Source organism: Sesamum indicum, linkage group LG5, assembly GCF_026168435.1.
Source record: "Sesamum indicum cultivar Baizhima isolate 11 linkage group LG5, ASM2616843v1, whole genome shotgun sequence".
In the NCBI taxonomy this organism is placed as follows: domain Eukaryota; kingdom Viridiplantae; phylum Streptophyta; class Magnoliopsida; order Lamiales; family Pedaliaceae; genus Sesamum; species Sesamum indicum.
Genome location: NC_142661.1, coordinates 3,150,197 through 3,166,905, shown reverse-complemented (window position 1 = coordinate 3,166,905; position 16,709 = coordinate 3,150,197). Strand labels below are relative to the sequence as shown.

At 29.3% G+C, this 16,709-nt stretch overlaps 1 protein-coding gene across 1 annotated transcript; it reads right to left on the bottom strand.

The window, feature by feature from the left end:
• Nucleotides 1–3,734: 3,734 nt before the first annotated feature.
• Nucleotides 3,735–6,479, bottom strand: LOC105162566 (BTB/POZ domain and ankyrin repeat-containing protein NBCL-like). The gene is made up of 2 exons (XM_011080624.3): nt 5,708–6,479; nt 3,735–4,765 (listed from the first exon to the last, which is right to left on the bottom strand). Exons 1-2 carry the CDS (start codon nt 6,173–6,175, stop codon nt 3,881–3,883), a joined length of 1,353 nt encoding a protein of 450 aa, XP_011078926.2. The 5' UTR covers nt 6,176–6,479; the 3' UTR covers nt 3,735–3,880.
• Between the last annotated feature and the right edge of the window lie 10,230 nt (nt 6,480–16,709).

Genomic DNA, 16,709 nt, shown 5'->3' with positions numbered 1-16,709 from the left:
CGCGTTCTTATCCAACACGACCTAGATTCCTTGTTATAGGAATAATTGCCAAGTTGAGGTATATTTTTCTTGATAAATGTAGGAAACGAATATAAAAGAAGAAAAACTAAGTCCCAGGAATATATTCCCAAATAGCGTACTTAAATTTAATTATTATTATTGGAACAATTACTTAGAGATGGAGGGAGATATTATGTTAATTAGGTTAAGATTAGAGCTTAGTTTCTTATAATAATACATAATCAATTAAATTTGTGGGTATTGGATCACTCACCAAATTCGTAATTACAAGACTTTAAAAATAAAATTTTAAAGTGTTTAAATAAAAATATAAAATTATAGAGTCGATAATATATTAATCATGATAATTTCGTAACTAATATGATCAAAATTGAAATAATTTGTTAAAATTTAAAAAATCAATTGGGCATTTTCTTTTTCCTCTTATAGGGATTTATAAGCTCGTAATATCTTATTTATGTAAAAAACTATATATATATATATATGAAAGATATTTTCAATTCTACTTTAAGATATTGGGTTGTGATTGTGATCCCATTTTGACAGATTATTGGCCCATTAACTTAATGGACTTGGCCCAATATTCAACAATTGGTCTCAACTACGAGTGATGATTTTACAGTTTTACCCTTTCAATGAAATTTTTATCCCCTTTTCTTCTTTGAATTTCCATCCTTGAACACTCGATATAATATGATACTTTCATATACTTCTTGCTTATATATTCAATATTTTAAAAAAGAATATTTTTTTTGGGATAAAAGCTCACACTCGACACTCTTGACGCATATATTATATGTAGAAAAAAAAAATACAATTTTAGTTCTGTAAATTAGGAAGAGTGATAGTTCTGATTTTTGTCAGATTGAAATTCACAGTTTGGTTTTATAATTTTAAAAATTACGGTAGTTTTTAATCATTTCTAACCAATTTAATTGGCCAAAAAATTCCACATAATCAATCATGTCAACACATGAATCAAAGTTTTCGACGAATTTTACGACATGACAGTTCAAAATGTCTTTTATTCTAGGAATTAACTTGGGCAAAAAGAAAATTACAACTTTGAAAAACTTGACATATCGTCAAATTGTAATTTTCTTTTTGCCCATTCATTTTTTATAAAAAAAAATGTTGGACTGTTATGTCATCAAATTCACCGAAAGTCCCAATTAGGTGTTGACATAGTTGATCACTTTGCGTTTTCGGCCAATTACACTAAAATTGCCACCCCTAATTTATAGGACTAATAATTGCATTTTTTTCATTAGATGTATCTAACATTAATAAAATAAATTATGCCGTAGAAACATATAAATGTAAAAGTATTAAAATTTTAATTATGAAAAATGATTTATAGGGCGATATATTCTTAATTACAATGTAACATTTGAGTTAATTTAATGTACATATATATATATAACATTGCTTAATTTGCATGTAATTACGCGCCAATTAATAAATAACATACCTATGTTGTAATATTTTTTAACCTAAATAAATTAAAATTATTTTTAAATTGACATATCCGCATCTATATCGTAATTTATATCTATTAATATATTGTTGTATTTAAACATTACATCCTCGTTTCACTATTAGAAACATCATTATTACATATGTACGGTACACCAAATTACTAATTTAATTTTTTTTTCATTTACTTATTCAATTATAAGTAATAGTAAAGTAACAAATTATAATAAATCTATATAAATTTTTGAAAATATGAAACTATTTTCGAAAATTCAGTAAGTAATGGGTTGAAATGTTTGAGCTTGAGTTATGAAACGATAAATACAATTTTTTTTCCTAAGTGCAGAAAATTAATATATGATCTGTATAATTATCTATCTCTTTAGAAATAAATGTAACTATTATCGCACTTATAAAATCAAACAAAATGTCAAGAATACATTATTTTTTATTAAGTGTGAGAACTTTATGTATATCTATATATAATGTAGGATTAAAGGTAATTTTCGTCCTCTAATTTCAGGTCATTCTCGTTTTAGTTCCCTAAGTTACTAGGATTCCATTTTGATCCCATAAAATTGAAAAAATCTCAATTTTGGTACAAATTTGATCGGAAAGTTGAGTCATTCGCCGGAAAAAGTCACATGCCAGGCATGTGACTTTTAGAATTGGGGCTTGCATTGTGATTAGCTGAAAATAAAAGGCTTAAAGGCAATTTTCGTCCCCTAACTTCAGGCCATTCTCGTTTTAGTCCCCTAACATCAGGCCATGTCTTCACCACATCATTTTTTTCAGCCAATCACAATGCAAGCCCCAATTTAAAAAGTCACATGCCTGGCATGTGACTTTTTCCGGCCAGTGACTCAACTTTCCGATCAAATTTGTACCAAAATTGAGATTTTTTCAATTTTACGGGACCAAAATGGAACCCTAGTAATTTAGGGGACTAAAACAAGAATGACCTGAAATTAGGAGACGAAAATTACCTTTAAGCCTATAATGTATTACATATTTTGAAGACAAATAATAATATATATAATTGTAATTGTATACATAAGTATATTTAAAGGGTTAATAATTAAGAATTATAATTAACATTGATTTGAAGTTTTAATTATTAGTACTATCAGTCCATTAGTTAATATATACTGCAGAAATTAATTAAATAGGACACATTCTCTTTTGCAAACATACATTAAATTATTTTATATTAGGATAAATTACAACAGGCCCATTAAATTTATCATAATTATTAATACTCATCGTTGTTTGAAAAATGATGAAACTAACGACCGTCTAACATAAATCATTTATAATTAACGGGTTGTCACAAGGGGTATTTGTTAAACAACGTAACCATTAATTCTAGAGGGGTATTTGTTAGACGACTGTTAATTTTAGACATCAATATTTATGAATTTTTAAATAAAAATAATACTTATAATTACAATAAAGTACCTCAGAAAATTCCATTTGTAGTATACCTTTTATATTAAGGGTACATATATATGTAGTAATCTTGACTCAAAAATCACAGAAGAAATTGAAACAAATAAAAAAAAAGGGTTAGCACAAAAGAAATTACCATAAAAGAAAAAATTGGAAAGATTTTTAGACAATTATGCAGGAATTTGTACAAAGATTTATAAGGTCTGTCAAACTCCTTTGCAAGCAAATATATATATAGAATTTTTATTTTTATTTGTACAAAATGATGTACGTTGGATTTTACATTCTATTTAATAAAAATATACACATCAAGTGTGTAAATTATTTTTTTATTTAGTATATATATTGAATTGAAATTAAACCATCTATATATACAAAAAAAAAATACATATGTTATAAATATACCTATTTAAAAGCAATGCGAGATACAATTAAATACATAAAAACACTCATATATATATATATATATATTACAGTTTGATTAAATTGTATTTTTCATTCTATAATTATACTTTTTTTGATATTTTAATTTTATATATTGTTAGGGTTGCAAAATAATGTTTCCTAATTAAATTCGAGTATGACTGTTAATATAAAAAACTAAAAATAAAAAAAAAGTATATATAATTAGAGAAGGAAAAATATAATTAAACCTTATATTTAAAATATATATATATAAGTGTTTCATTTAATTTCAAAAAGAATTATTGAAGTAGTAATTAATTTGTAGAGTGAGAGAGTATTTATAACTGTAAATCTGAAAAAATAAAAAAACCAAAGCCCTCAAATATCAAAATCAACTAATTGTCATCTCCTTGCATTCTCAAACTACCCTTTTGCAGATCTTCCATCCCATATTACTCAAAACAGTTCTGTATATATAGAGAGAGAGAGAGAGGGAGGAGGGGAGAGAGAGAGAGAGAGAGAGGATGTGTTAATACTGATGATCATGGGAGTGATGATGGTACATTGAAGTCCCACGTCGATTCATTGCGGCGGCCGCTGCCATGTTAGCTCCGCCGCTGCTTGCGCTGCTACCATGATCATCACCGTTCGGTGCATAAACGGCGGTGGACGACGGCGCACTCGCGTTCTCCGCCTCCCTCGAGATCACCATTGCTGCTGACTGCACCAGCTCAAGACAAAGCCTCAGCTTGTTGGGCTCGATATGGGCTAACCCTGGAACGGCGCCTTTGAAGAGAAAATCTGATGTTAGGGTTCGGAGCACATCCAACGGAGTGATCCCATCAACGGTTCGGCAATTGGGATCAGCGTGGTGGTCCAGGAGCACCGCCACCATGTCCGGCGACACCATCTCGGCGGCGATATGAAGTGGGGTTTTCCCCGCCGGACCCGCCGGGTAGTTAACATCGGCTGCGCCGAGTTCGAGCAGAGCTTTCACTACTTCCCGGCTGCAATTCTCTACTGCGTAATGCAGTGCTAATGCTTCATCAAGATTGAGACCTTCTCCCATGACCATGAGCTTGACGAGTTCGACGTCGGAGGAGTCAAGGGCCCGCCTCATTCGCCTGATTTTCTGCTCCTCAAGGTCAGCGGCGGCGCCTAGGTGGTGATGATGGTGATGGTGGGGAGGGAGGAGGGAGCGGTGGGCGAGGGAGGACTTGAGGCGGAGCTCTTCAATTCTTGCGACAACGTCGACAGGGAGGTGTTTGGCTAGGATTTCCGGTGGGAGGCCTGATTTTGCTACTAGATGAGAACAAGTAGTCCAAAGTTGGTGCAATTCTTGTTTTCTTGAAGCTATTAAAACCTTCATCACATCTTGAATTGATGCTTTCTCTACCATGCTTTCCAATTGTTTCTGCAAATCCCACATTCATCAACATCATTTACGTACATATATATAAAAACATCAATAATTGAAATATACATTGGTATCAACCTCTTGTAATTGCATTATGCATACAAGTCAAGTGTACATATAAAAAAATATTTAATAATTTTCATGATTAGATCGAAGTATTCTGCAGCAGGACAGGACGGACTTGATAATAAATGACTGATAAACAGAATATAAGGTTGAACATTAAATTATAACATAAAAGTGAAAATTTCTAATTATCTAAACTAATAAAAAAAACAAATGTATTATACTTGTCATGCGATTAGTTAGTGAATCATACTATAAGTGTATTACACTTGATATATAATTCATTTAGGTCTAACCAAATCTAGTATGGACTACAATTTTTGAGAGAATTGGAATGGTTTACTAGTATAGATGTAGATTGTGATAAATATAATAGATCTAAATACTATTAGTTTAGATATAATTGGGTAAGGAATGTGATTGCTCATTTCCATCAAAGAAACCAAATGAGGAAAGTTGGGGTTGTTTGGGAAATAAAGATTTGATGAGATCACTGTGGAAAGACAAGACTAGAGATCAAGAAACCAAATGTAGAAAGTTGTCAATGTGGATTGGAAAGAGGGGTTAAACCCCAACTCAAAAAGAACAACATTCTTACATGAAATTATCAAGATGGGAACTTGACATCATGTGTCAAAACAGCACAACCTTGTACATAAGTTGCTCAAAAGTATGCAAGAAAACAAATCAAACCCAAAGTTAAATCAGATAGTACTGCAGAAGGGTTCATCATAACAGAAGGAAAAACTATACACAAATACCCACAAACTTTTCTGCATCTCTTTTTCACCTGAAAAAAATATATTCTGATCCGAGAACACAAAGCCCAGAATTATTAGTTCATTTAAATCCTTAAAAAACACGAGGAAAAACCTGAGTAAGCAAAGCAAGTTGTTCGACACCAAAAGATCTAGCGGCTGCGAGGGTGTCAAGAGCAAGATCAACGGCGGAGGAGCAATGTGTGTGCCAGCAACCCCTCTCCCCACAATTAGACCGTGGCTCATGCTTCTGGGGTACAATCGAAACATGCCCACTGTACAAGAACTGCAGAAGCAACAAGAAAACCTCATATCCCACAGAGTTCACCGGTATCACCTGTGTGATGGGGCCTCTGGGAGAGCCCGTACCGGGGCCCATTCTCAACGGGTCCAGGCCCGACGACTGAGAGTCGGGCCCGCAGAAGAAGTTCCTGAAGAACAGGCTTCGGGCTGCTAAGATGCACCTGTGGGCATGGACGAGACGGCCCTCTACGCTGAAGGTCACATCGCTGAAAGCCTGACCGTTGATGAGCAGATTGAGGTAGTCCAAGGAGAGAGATCTTAAGGAGTCTTCAGGGCTCATTTTTCACACTGCAGATTGCAAGAAAGAACACTGTGTGTTGTGCGTGTAATTGCTGTAGATGATGATGAACTGTGGAGAGAGAGAGAGAGAGAGGTATACAGAGAATGAATTGAAGGAGAAAAGTATGTGCTGGTGTTAGCTTTAGTTTAAGTGGAAGTGGCTTCATTTAATCATTCTTCATCTCTTCTTCAACTCGTTGATGATGATGATGATGAGCTATACTGTGGCTGCCTATTTCTTGTGAGAATGAGATTCCTCTTATCTCTCTCTCTCTCTCTATGGTAAATATTGAGATGAGAGAGAGACAGACAGAGAGAGAGGTAATATGAATGGCTAATATAGGCGGCTGAGAATATATTTAACTTTTAAGAGAAATGGATTAGTGACTTAATTACGAATTAATCTACGTAGTGGATAAAATATGATGGGGTGTATATATATATATATATATATATGGAATTAGAAAAGAAATTATTAATCACAACATTTTATTAATCTCATTTTGGTTGTTACATGCATGATGGATATTATTATTTATGTTATCCTCCTATGTTAAATTTTGTTAGCATATATAATTGAATGCGTATGTAAATTCACCACAACAAATATATTACTTTTAATTATATATAGAGTTATTATTTAATTATTATGATAAAAATAAATAATGTGAATTTAATTGAGTATATTAGTTGTTTAAATTATTTATGGAATTAATCACATTTGAATTTTTAGATTAATAATAAAATTTATAAGTTTTAGTCACAAAAATAGATGATGAATGTTTGTGTATGGTTTAGCAGTGTGGCAATCATAAATATATGTAAGTTATATAAAGTCAAAAAAGACATTATCCCAAAAATTGTCCTTCTTTGCCTTTGGTTAATAAAATAAAATACAAGGTTAGATATTATTAATTATCATATACTATTTCTTGCATTTAGGCTAAATTGCATTTTTATCCCCCCCCAGAGGGGTTAATATTTTACATCCTTCGCTTCTATATATGCCAAGTTTAAAATAGTCACATAATTGAATTATATATATATATATATATGTTTAGTTTCACATCCTAATTTTCATTAAAAAAATTACATATTCTGTACGTGACCATTATTTTTCAACAAAAAGTGGCTCTTGGAATTAAATATGTCAAGAAAAATTCAATTTCAGAATAAAAAAATGTAGATCCTCTTATTATATATGGGACTGAAAATAAAATTTCGCCCCAATATTTTTCATCCCACGGGAGACAAGGGTCTAAACTTTTCGTACCAATATTTTAAATTTTTTTTTTTCATTTGGTCCCAAAAAGCAACTTTTTGTTAAAAAAAATGACCACGTGATTTTGCCATTTATTATTTTTATGGAAGTTGGGTTGTGGGACTAAATGTGTCGAGAAAATTCAATTATGAAACTATTTTAAAATTTACGTAAAATAAAAGACTAAAAGTGTAGACTCTTTATCTTGTAGACAAAAATGCAACTTTGTCATGCATATATATACATGTATTTATCAGTACCTTATTATTAAGTGAGAGCACCCTTTTAATGTCTTATTTTTTCTTTTTATCTTACCAATTTATATATATATATTCTAAAATTTAATTAAATTAATTAATTTATTTATTAACTTCCCACCCTCCCATTCAACACCCCCAACCACTCTTCTAAACCCCCAAAGTTGTCCACTTTTTTTTAGTTTTCACTAACTTTAATTTTTATTTTATTTTAATTTCTTCTATTAAAATGTGCTTTTTAAAATAAAAATTATTTCTTAAGATTTCTATTTGATTGTACACTTTCATTTGAGTGTGTAAACATGTGCCGGTATGAATAATTACATAAATTAGTGTTTTTTTTTTCTTGGCAAAATAATCATATTTCACAAACAAGTAAGTACATTTTGCCCTATAATTAAGGAAGTGAAACATGCTTTTGAGCGCAAAAGTTTTTTTTTTTTTTAAATAAATCAATTACAATTACAATCATTTGACAAAAACTATTATAATAATATCATATCCTGTGCAGTAGACAAAAACTCCTATTATGCAGTAGACAACGCTATGCAATAATCAACAACATTGGTTGATTAGTGATCTGTGGGTTTTGTTGTAATGTATGAAAATTATATGAGTAAGAAGAACAAAGTAAGGTCAAATGAATATTAGTCTTATTCATTTAATTCGATATTATAAAATAAAAAGAAATTGCTTGAATAGATTACAAAATAACTAATGCAATTGATTCTGGTCACCTATTCTAATAAACATTTCATGCACACGGCCGGTTCGCCCATGGCCTCTAAAATTATGGGGCCTCAGCTTCGCTGACTGAGCTAGGCCTCATTGACGAGTGCAAAAGTAATTTTTTACAACGTAATTTTGGCCCCTTTTCAAGAATAACAATTGAAATTATGTTCTACCCAAATCACGTTTTGATAAAAATTATAATTTTTAATATTTAAAATTCTACTTCAATTATTTTTTAATTTAATTACCTAATATATACTTATGAAATAATCTTGTTAATTCCTTCATTAACCTGCTTAATAAAGAAACCTCCTTTTAAACCTATCATTCCTTCTCTAGCAATTAATCTTATTCTCTCCAATCGATATTCTCACTAAAATAAAATTTAGTGAGAAACTATGGTAAAAATAATAATTATTAAGCATGATATTGGTCGTATTCTCTCCAATCGATATTGGTTATAGACTAAAATTATGGTAAATAATAATTAATTATTAATCATAATTAAATAAAAATTAATATAAAAATTTAAATTATATATTCATCATAAAAACTTTTTTTATTATTAACTATTATACATGATAAATATTTTAGCCGCACTCATAAACTTCGAATTTTAATTTACTATTTTTTTTTAAAAAAATAATTAATTTCATTGATCTTTTAATATTTCTCTAACTTGTAGTTTATTTATTACTTGGAGGAATTATTGACATAAGAATGAAATTAGTTTCCGTATATAACTATGTACAATTTGCAGTTGTATATTATAAAATTGTGAATCCAAACACCAAAATCAATATTATATGAAAAATCAATTAAATTCTATAAATGAGGTCGAATTTAGTTGACGAAACTGACGTGCCATGATGTTAGAGATCATGGATTTGAACCCCGTCTTATACGTGGGATGTTGTTTTTATTGAATAGTAGGTGTATTGTTTTTATTGAATAGTAGATAGTGTTTCTACGGTAATAGTAGGCGTTGGTTTGATTTAGTGCATGTATTTGATTATTTTAATTAATAATAATTTGATATCGCTCTTACTTTAAAATAAAAAAATAAAAATTAATTATCTCATAATTAAGTATGCAATCAACGGGGGTTTTAATATTTTTTAATTCATCGAACATTAGTATATTAATATGTTAAAATAATAAATTCTTCAAGTAGCTTATTGCATTTAAATTGCAAGTTATTAATAAACCAGTTAAATAATTAAACCAAACCCCCTACAAAACCAGATAAATACACATTGTGCCCCCCCATCCAGGTAAATTGTAGGGCGTGTTTGGCAGGAGGGAACTGTTCCTTCACACCCACCCACCCCCACCCAGACATGAAAAGAAGAAAGAAAAGGTTCACCGTATGATGGAACAACACATCACTGACAGTCTTATGATTTGAAGTCCTTCGATTTGATATTTGACTTGTCATTTCAAACCTCTCTTCATTCATTTCCCTTTTCACCCACACTTTCTGATTGAACCCTACCCCCCACCCCCCCTTTTGTGTATGAATTTTTTCCCTCTCAAATATGCCCACAAACTGTCGATAATAATGTCTAACTCAATTGATAAAATCAAAATCTCGTAATTTTAAAATTATGAGTTTGAATTTTATTAATATATAAAATTTTATTCTATTTTAACATCAGACATTGTTCTTTAATAATAATTATTTATTAAATATAGTTATCTGATAATAATTATTTGTGTGTAATTATTATAATATCAGTTATTATTAAATATAAATATTTAATATTAATGATCGTAATCAATATATTCAAAATAATAATAACTCATCACTTTTACTTTTAAACAATAATATAAGCCGCAAACTCTTGAGGTACATCTTTCAGTCTATTTTCATGTTTTTTTTTTTTTGTGGGCTTAAAAATATCCCCCACTTTATTTGGCTTTTTTTCAGTGGTCTTCATTAATTTTTCTCCTTTTTCCCTCCCAAACACATATTGGAGAGGAATAATTAAAAAAAAATGTATTTTTGATGCTATAAGTTGGTCTATATATGTTCAAATTTTATTATATATTTCGAGAGTTTTATCTGTCGTGTAGTGAGTTGGTTTGTCATGGTTAAGTCTATTTTAATAAAAAAATAGCAAAAAAATACAAAAGGGACTAATTTAAAAAAAATAAAAAATAAAAAATATTTTGAAATTGAAATCGAATATCGAGACTTAAAATAGATTTTACTTGTGGTTAATACCATAAACGGCCAAATAATTGGGTTCCTTTAGGGGTAAATTACACTATAATTAGAAAATTAGGCTAAAAATACTCCAAAATTTTATTATTATTTATGTAATCAATTTTTGAATAGTCAAAATTAAAAATTCTCAATCAAATTTCAAAGTACCAGTGAAATAAACTAAAATCAACACTAAGTCAAACAAAATAATGAATTAAATTTCTTTTAAATAAAAAAAAAATGAAATGGACATGAACCCGAATCGTAAAGCAACCTCCAATAGAGAAAAAACAAAGAAACGTTAGAAGAAACTATGGCCATTCAATTAATTTGCAGTGTTGATTGAAATGACAAATGATACGACCGAAACTAAACGTTGTTTCGGCTGAGGTTGACAGTCTGTTATGTAACGGATCTTCATTTTGGTCTAATCTTAATTCTTTCCATTTCATTAATTAATTATGATTCTTGAAATTATTTAATATAAATTAACATAATACCTCTGATATATATATATATATATGGTGATATTATTATTTTAGTAAGGTTGATTACAATAGATTTTAATGGTCATTTGATTTTTATGTTTGAAAAAAATTAGGATAAATTAGAATGAATTTTCATGAGATTTGGTAAAATTATAAATAATCGCTTATTGTCTGAAAAATTATCAAACACCCCCTAGTTTAAGGGTTGTCTAGCAATTAATCCAATTCACTAGTCTATGTTGGGTTCTATGATTATAACTCTACTTATTTTTTTTTTTGAAATTTTTTATTGTTTTTTTCATGGACTAAATGAATAATTTTTTTATATTTTTTAAGTTTTTTCATACACCTCACCCATTTTTTTTTTATAATTTTTCAAAAAAGTATAGTTGCATAATTCTAAACTTTCGTCTGAGGGGTGTTTGTTATTTTTCAAACATCAAAGGTATTTTGTAACTGTAACATATTTTAAAAGAACTCATTGATGTTAGCAAGCAACAATAATTACTTACAGAATTTTCACTATATGTATCTGCGTTTTAATAAATATGTATAATAATTATTTTATAATGATAAAATTATTTATTTTTATAATTGGTATTGGTATATATGAAATCAAATATGCTTTATGGGATTTTCAAAATGGTCCAAAATTAAGAAAATCCGACTCGTTTAGTCTTCTGCTTTACCGAATTTATTGAATTAAAATGTATGGATTTTTATAATTTTGGGACCAATTTTAAAGATTTCGTACAACAGATAATTCAAAATAATAAATCCCTTTCCTATAAAACTAAAAATGTGATCTCGTCCACCATTCATATATATATATATAGATATAGATATAGGTAGATACATAAATGGAAGGTTGGCCTATTTTGACTTGTTAAAAATTAGAAATGGATCCGAAAGGCTGACAACCAAAAATGGGGTTTGACATTAAAGAGAAAAAGAATAGGTCTTGATGAATTGAATTGCAATTTGAGATATGATTAGTGGCAATTGGATCCCCCAAACTCCTGTCCCTTTGAATATGTTGTAGTAATTTACGAGAATGTCTCTAATTTCTACGAACATGCATGCATGTCATCATAAGATCATGCATGCCCAATCAATCACTCAATTTACCAATTTGAAATTTTGAATTAATTTGTTCACGTTATTGCCAATGGTACCATTTTTTGGGGGGTATTGCCAATGGTAGCATTTCAAAATTTCAAGAAACCAGCCATGTGTACGTACGTACCCCAGGCCTAGACTCTGGCTAGTGGGGACTGATTGAAAGGGAGAGAATTAACTAATACGGTTATTTAAAGGATCAAAAGAAATTAAGTTATTATAAAAATAATGGAAAATAAGGGGAAAAAAATATAATTTTAGTCCTGTAAATTAGTGAAAATAATTTTGATTATGTTCAAAATTAAATTTATAATTTGATCTTATAATTTTAAAAGTTATAGCAATTTTAGTTCTTTATGGCCAATTTGACTAGAAAAGATTCCACATTTATCAGCAATGTCAACACCTAAATTGGGGCTTCCAGTAAATTTAATGATATGACCTTCCAACGTATATATATATATATATATATATTACTTGGCTAAATAAACTTACAACTTGAAAAAACTTGTCATGTCAGCAAGTGATAATTTTATTTTTGCCAAGTCATTTTTTAAAAAAGAACAATCGATCTGCTAATTTAGGTGTTGACATGGCAGGTGATATAGAACTTTTTAGCCAAATTAGCCAAAAATGACTAAAATTGCCATAATTTTTAAAATTACAAGACCAAATTATGAATTTTAATTTGAACATGACCAAAATTGATCATTCCTACACCAGAAGTCAGCACGCGTTAAAATCTATAGTAAATCAATAGTATCTACAATGGTCGGACAAAATTGATATAAAATTAAATTTTGAGGTGGTTAATCAACATCACTATGATTTTACCCATTATCAAAATATTTCTCACAATCTTTAACTGTAGCAAATATTTTGACATCACTTGCAGAAATAATTAAAAGTTAAAAGCCGTTGCACAGTCATGATAAATGAGATATATTATGATTTTTTACTTTAAATCATATTAGTTAACTATAGTGAAAAGTCATATTTTGACATCATAAAAATCTACAAGGGTTAAAGTCTACTACCATTAAGTTCGACTTAATTATATTTTTAATCTTGTAATTATACTCTTTTGACGTATAGTCCCGTAACTTCTTAATTATGATTCCAAAAATTTTCAAAATTTATCAAAAAATAGCATGTATCACTCATGTGCTATTTAAAAGTTGGAAAACGAACTTATTAGTTGAATTATGATGACGTGATAAGTGGTGGCCGATGTGAAAGAAAAACATAAGCTGCCACGTCAGCAAAAATCAACCAATAAGATGTACCAATTTATAACCGATTGTATGACTGGTATACGCCGTTTTCCAATCAACTTTGTCCTGAAATTACAAAATTTTAAAAAAAAAAATAAAAGATCATTTTACAACTCTAACAAATTACATGCTACGGTATCATATGACTATAATTACTAGGTTGATCAATTAATTTCTCATTTTTTATTTCCCACCTAAAACAAGTGGTCTTTAAAATATCTCAAAAACTATAAGTATATATCCCCCTAAGGTGAAAGTTGCTTAATAATAACCATTTTTGCTTAATTAACTAATCCTTTGAACAATAGAGTATAAGTTAAATAATGATGGAGTCCAATATTTAAGAGACAAGGTACCTTTAATATCAATTATGGTTTGTTGGATATATATATATATATATTAATTTATATAAAAATCTCCAGCTTGTGATCCCATGTTGTCGGAAGTAGGGACTCGAATCATTGGTCTATTACATATTTTAGCAATAAAATTGATGCTGTCATTAATATTTAATTACTATGGTCTCAACTTGCCCCATCGACAGGTTTCTAAACTGGGAAAAAGCTGTAAAATTCCTCTAATATTTTATTCTTAAGTGTTGTGTGCTATAGCAACACTAGAAATGGGCCGACAATCATTCATCATTTTTAAATTAGTTTAAGTACAAAGTGTTAGCTGTTGTTGGTTTCATTTTTATTCTTAATTTTCAGCTTTTTGCAACAGTAATTAATATTGTGCAGGATGTCGAGATCATTCCAAGAGTATTCGAGAAAAGTCTGAAATAAAAGATCGTTAGGATCGCTAGGAGATTTTCAGCTAATACTTTTTTATACTTAAGTTAATTCGAGCTCGAGATAAAATAATTCGAACTGAAAATATTTAGTATTGGCAAATTGTAACAAAATATATGTTACTGTAAATGGAGTATAATAAATGTATTTATAGGACCAAATGCGCCCACTTGCTTGGTTCGTGTGGCACGAATCTCTAGCTAGGTGCAATCAAGCGATCAACAGCCTCGATTTACGGTTACTGGAGCGGGTCGGGTTAGTAATCATAATATATCACAATTGAAAAGAAAACCAATGATCCATTTCTCAAGTGGTGATCAGGATGAGGTTTGATAATTAAGAAATTGTGAGTTTAAATCCCACGAATATAGGTATTTAGTGCACTTTTAATAGTAGTATGTTTGGTTTTTTATTTATTTTGAATTTGTTGGTTAATTTAGAAATATTAATGTATTGCATACTGAATATTTTAGTAATAGAATATTCGTTCATTTCACTAGAAAAAAAATTAAAATTTTTGCAGCATGATAGGATGTGTTTTACCACCCAAATGCATACGTAATTTAAGTGTTTTAGAATGAATTTATTGCATTGATAATTGAATTATGCATCTTTTATGTGAATGATTGATATTACCCGTTTGAAGAAAAGACAGCCAAAAAGTGATCAAGGAAAGATGAGAAGAAAAAAGACTCGAGCATCAAATAGGACGTGATCGTGCAGTTGATTTGTGTGTTTCACATGATTTATAGGGACAAGAAAATTAGGTTAGATAATTGCAGCTATCTCAATTGTTTGGTTTAGGTTCAACTGTTTTCACTAATGCAAATGCTATTATTGCTCAGTCTTGAGGTAATAAGTTTTGACTTAGATGCTTGAGTCAAATCAATTACAATAGGAAAACAGGAACTTATTATGGCCATCCTAATAGATTTCTAGGTTGATTGCTAGGTTATAAAATTAATCTTGTGTGATCACTGATCAATCATTAACATAACGATTAGGTGATACACTCCCTAGGGTCGGAATTCTTTTCTATTGGTTTCTTTTTTATAATTTATCTCTGCTTTCTATTTAATTTCTATTAGTTAGTGGTAATTATTAATTCAAATTCCCCCCCATTTGGTTACTGCAACTTGATTGAGAAATTAATTCGTAGTTTCATAGGGATTCGACCTAGTTCCACTACTACTACAGTTGTAAAATCAATATTTAATTTTGACAGTTTGAACGAACCGGTCACTACACTATTAATGACCATGCTTTGAAAATCATGGTAAATCACCACAATTAACCACGGTTAAATAAAATCAAAGCGAAAATTTATATTTTTACCACGTTTGATCAATATAGTTTTTAGCCATAGTTAAAATATTTATCATGGTTTTTGTCATGACTAATATTTTGACCTCACTCGCAGAAACAACGGTTAATGACCGTTGAAAAATCGTAGTTAATTTGTATTGTTAAGATTTTTTCTTTTTAACTATAATAATTAACCGCGAAAAATCATATTTTTGCACAAAATTTTTTAACAACTTTGAAAATATAGATTTGTTGAAAACTGAGAATTGATAATGGAAAGAGAATCAAACATGGACTTAATTATTTTCTTGATGTTTTAGGGTGTCCTTATAATTCATTTTTAATTCTTTTAAAGTAGTGGATATATATAAATTAATGAAGGATGATTATGGCATTGGGGCATGATTAATTAGTGAAAACCTACCAAAAGTGGGATTTCACTATTTAAATAGTTTCCCAAATATAGAAAGATCAATGATTAACTATGTCTTTTGTTTTACTCTTTTACTTTCTTTATTATTAATGTTATGTACCAAATAAATTAAATTAAATAATTAGCTTAGTATATGGCAAGAAAGTCACCTTGGAAATGTACTATATAGATGTATATGGTTAATTGCAATTAGACTTCCTTTTAAAAATATAAAATTATATATTCTTTTTTAAAAAAGTTTGAAATTATACTTAAACCCTTTCAACAATTTACTATTTACATCTAACCCTTTTTTTTTAAATTTGGACGAAAAATGCTAACGTTTATGAAAAAAATTGCATAAATTTCTAATTTACTCTTAATTTATTATTATGTAATAATTTTGTATTTAGAAAGAAAAAATTTAATAATATTAACCACTCTCTCTCTCTCTCTCTCTCTTATATATATATATATATATATATTACATTATCCCTTTATAAAAGTATATGAGAATTTTAAATGAGGGGTAGAATTGTAATTTATGTATTTTTATTTTCCTTACATCAGTATTTTTCATTGAAACCCTAACGAAAGGAGATCAGAAGTAAATCAAGAATTTTTAGAGGGAGTGTAAGTGTAATTTTAAATTTTTTTTGAGAAATAGTATAATTTTATATTTTTAAA

Coding starts and splice junctions, on each gene's coding strand:
- LOC105162566 (XM_011080624.3), bottom strand. CDS start 6,175: ATGAGCCCTGAAGACTCCTTAAGATCTCTCTCCTTGGACTACCTCAAT. Junction 4,766..5,707: donor AACTTGCTTTGCTTACTCAG/GTTTTTCCTCGT, acceptor TGGGATTTGCAG/AAACAATTGGAAAGCATGGT.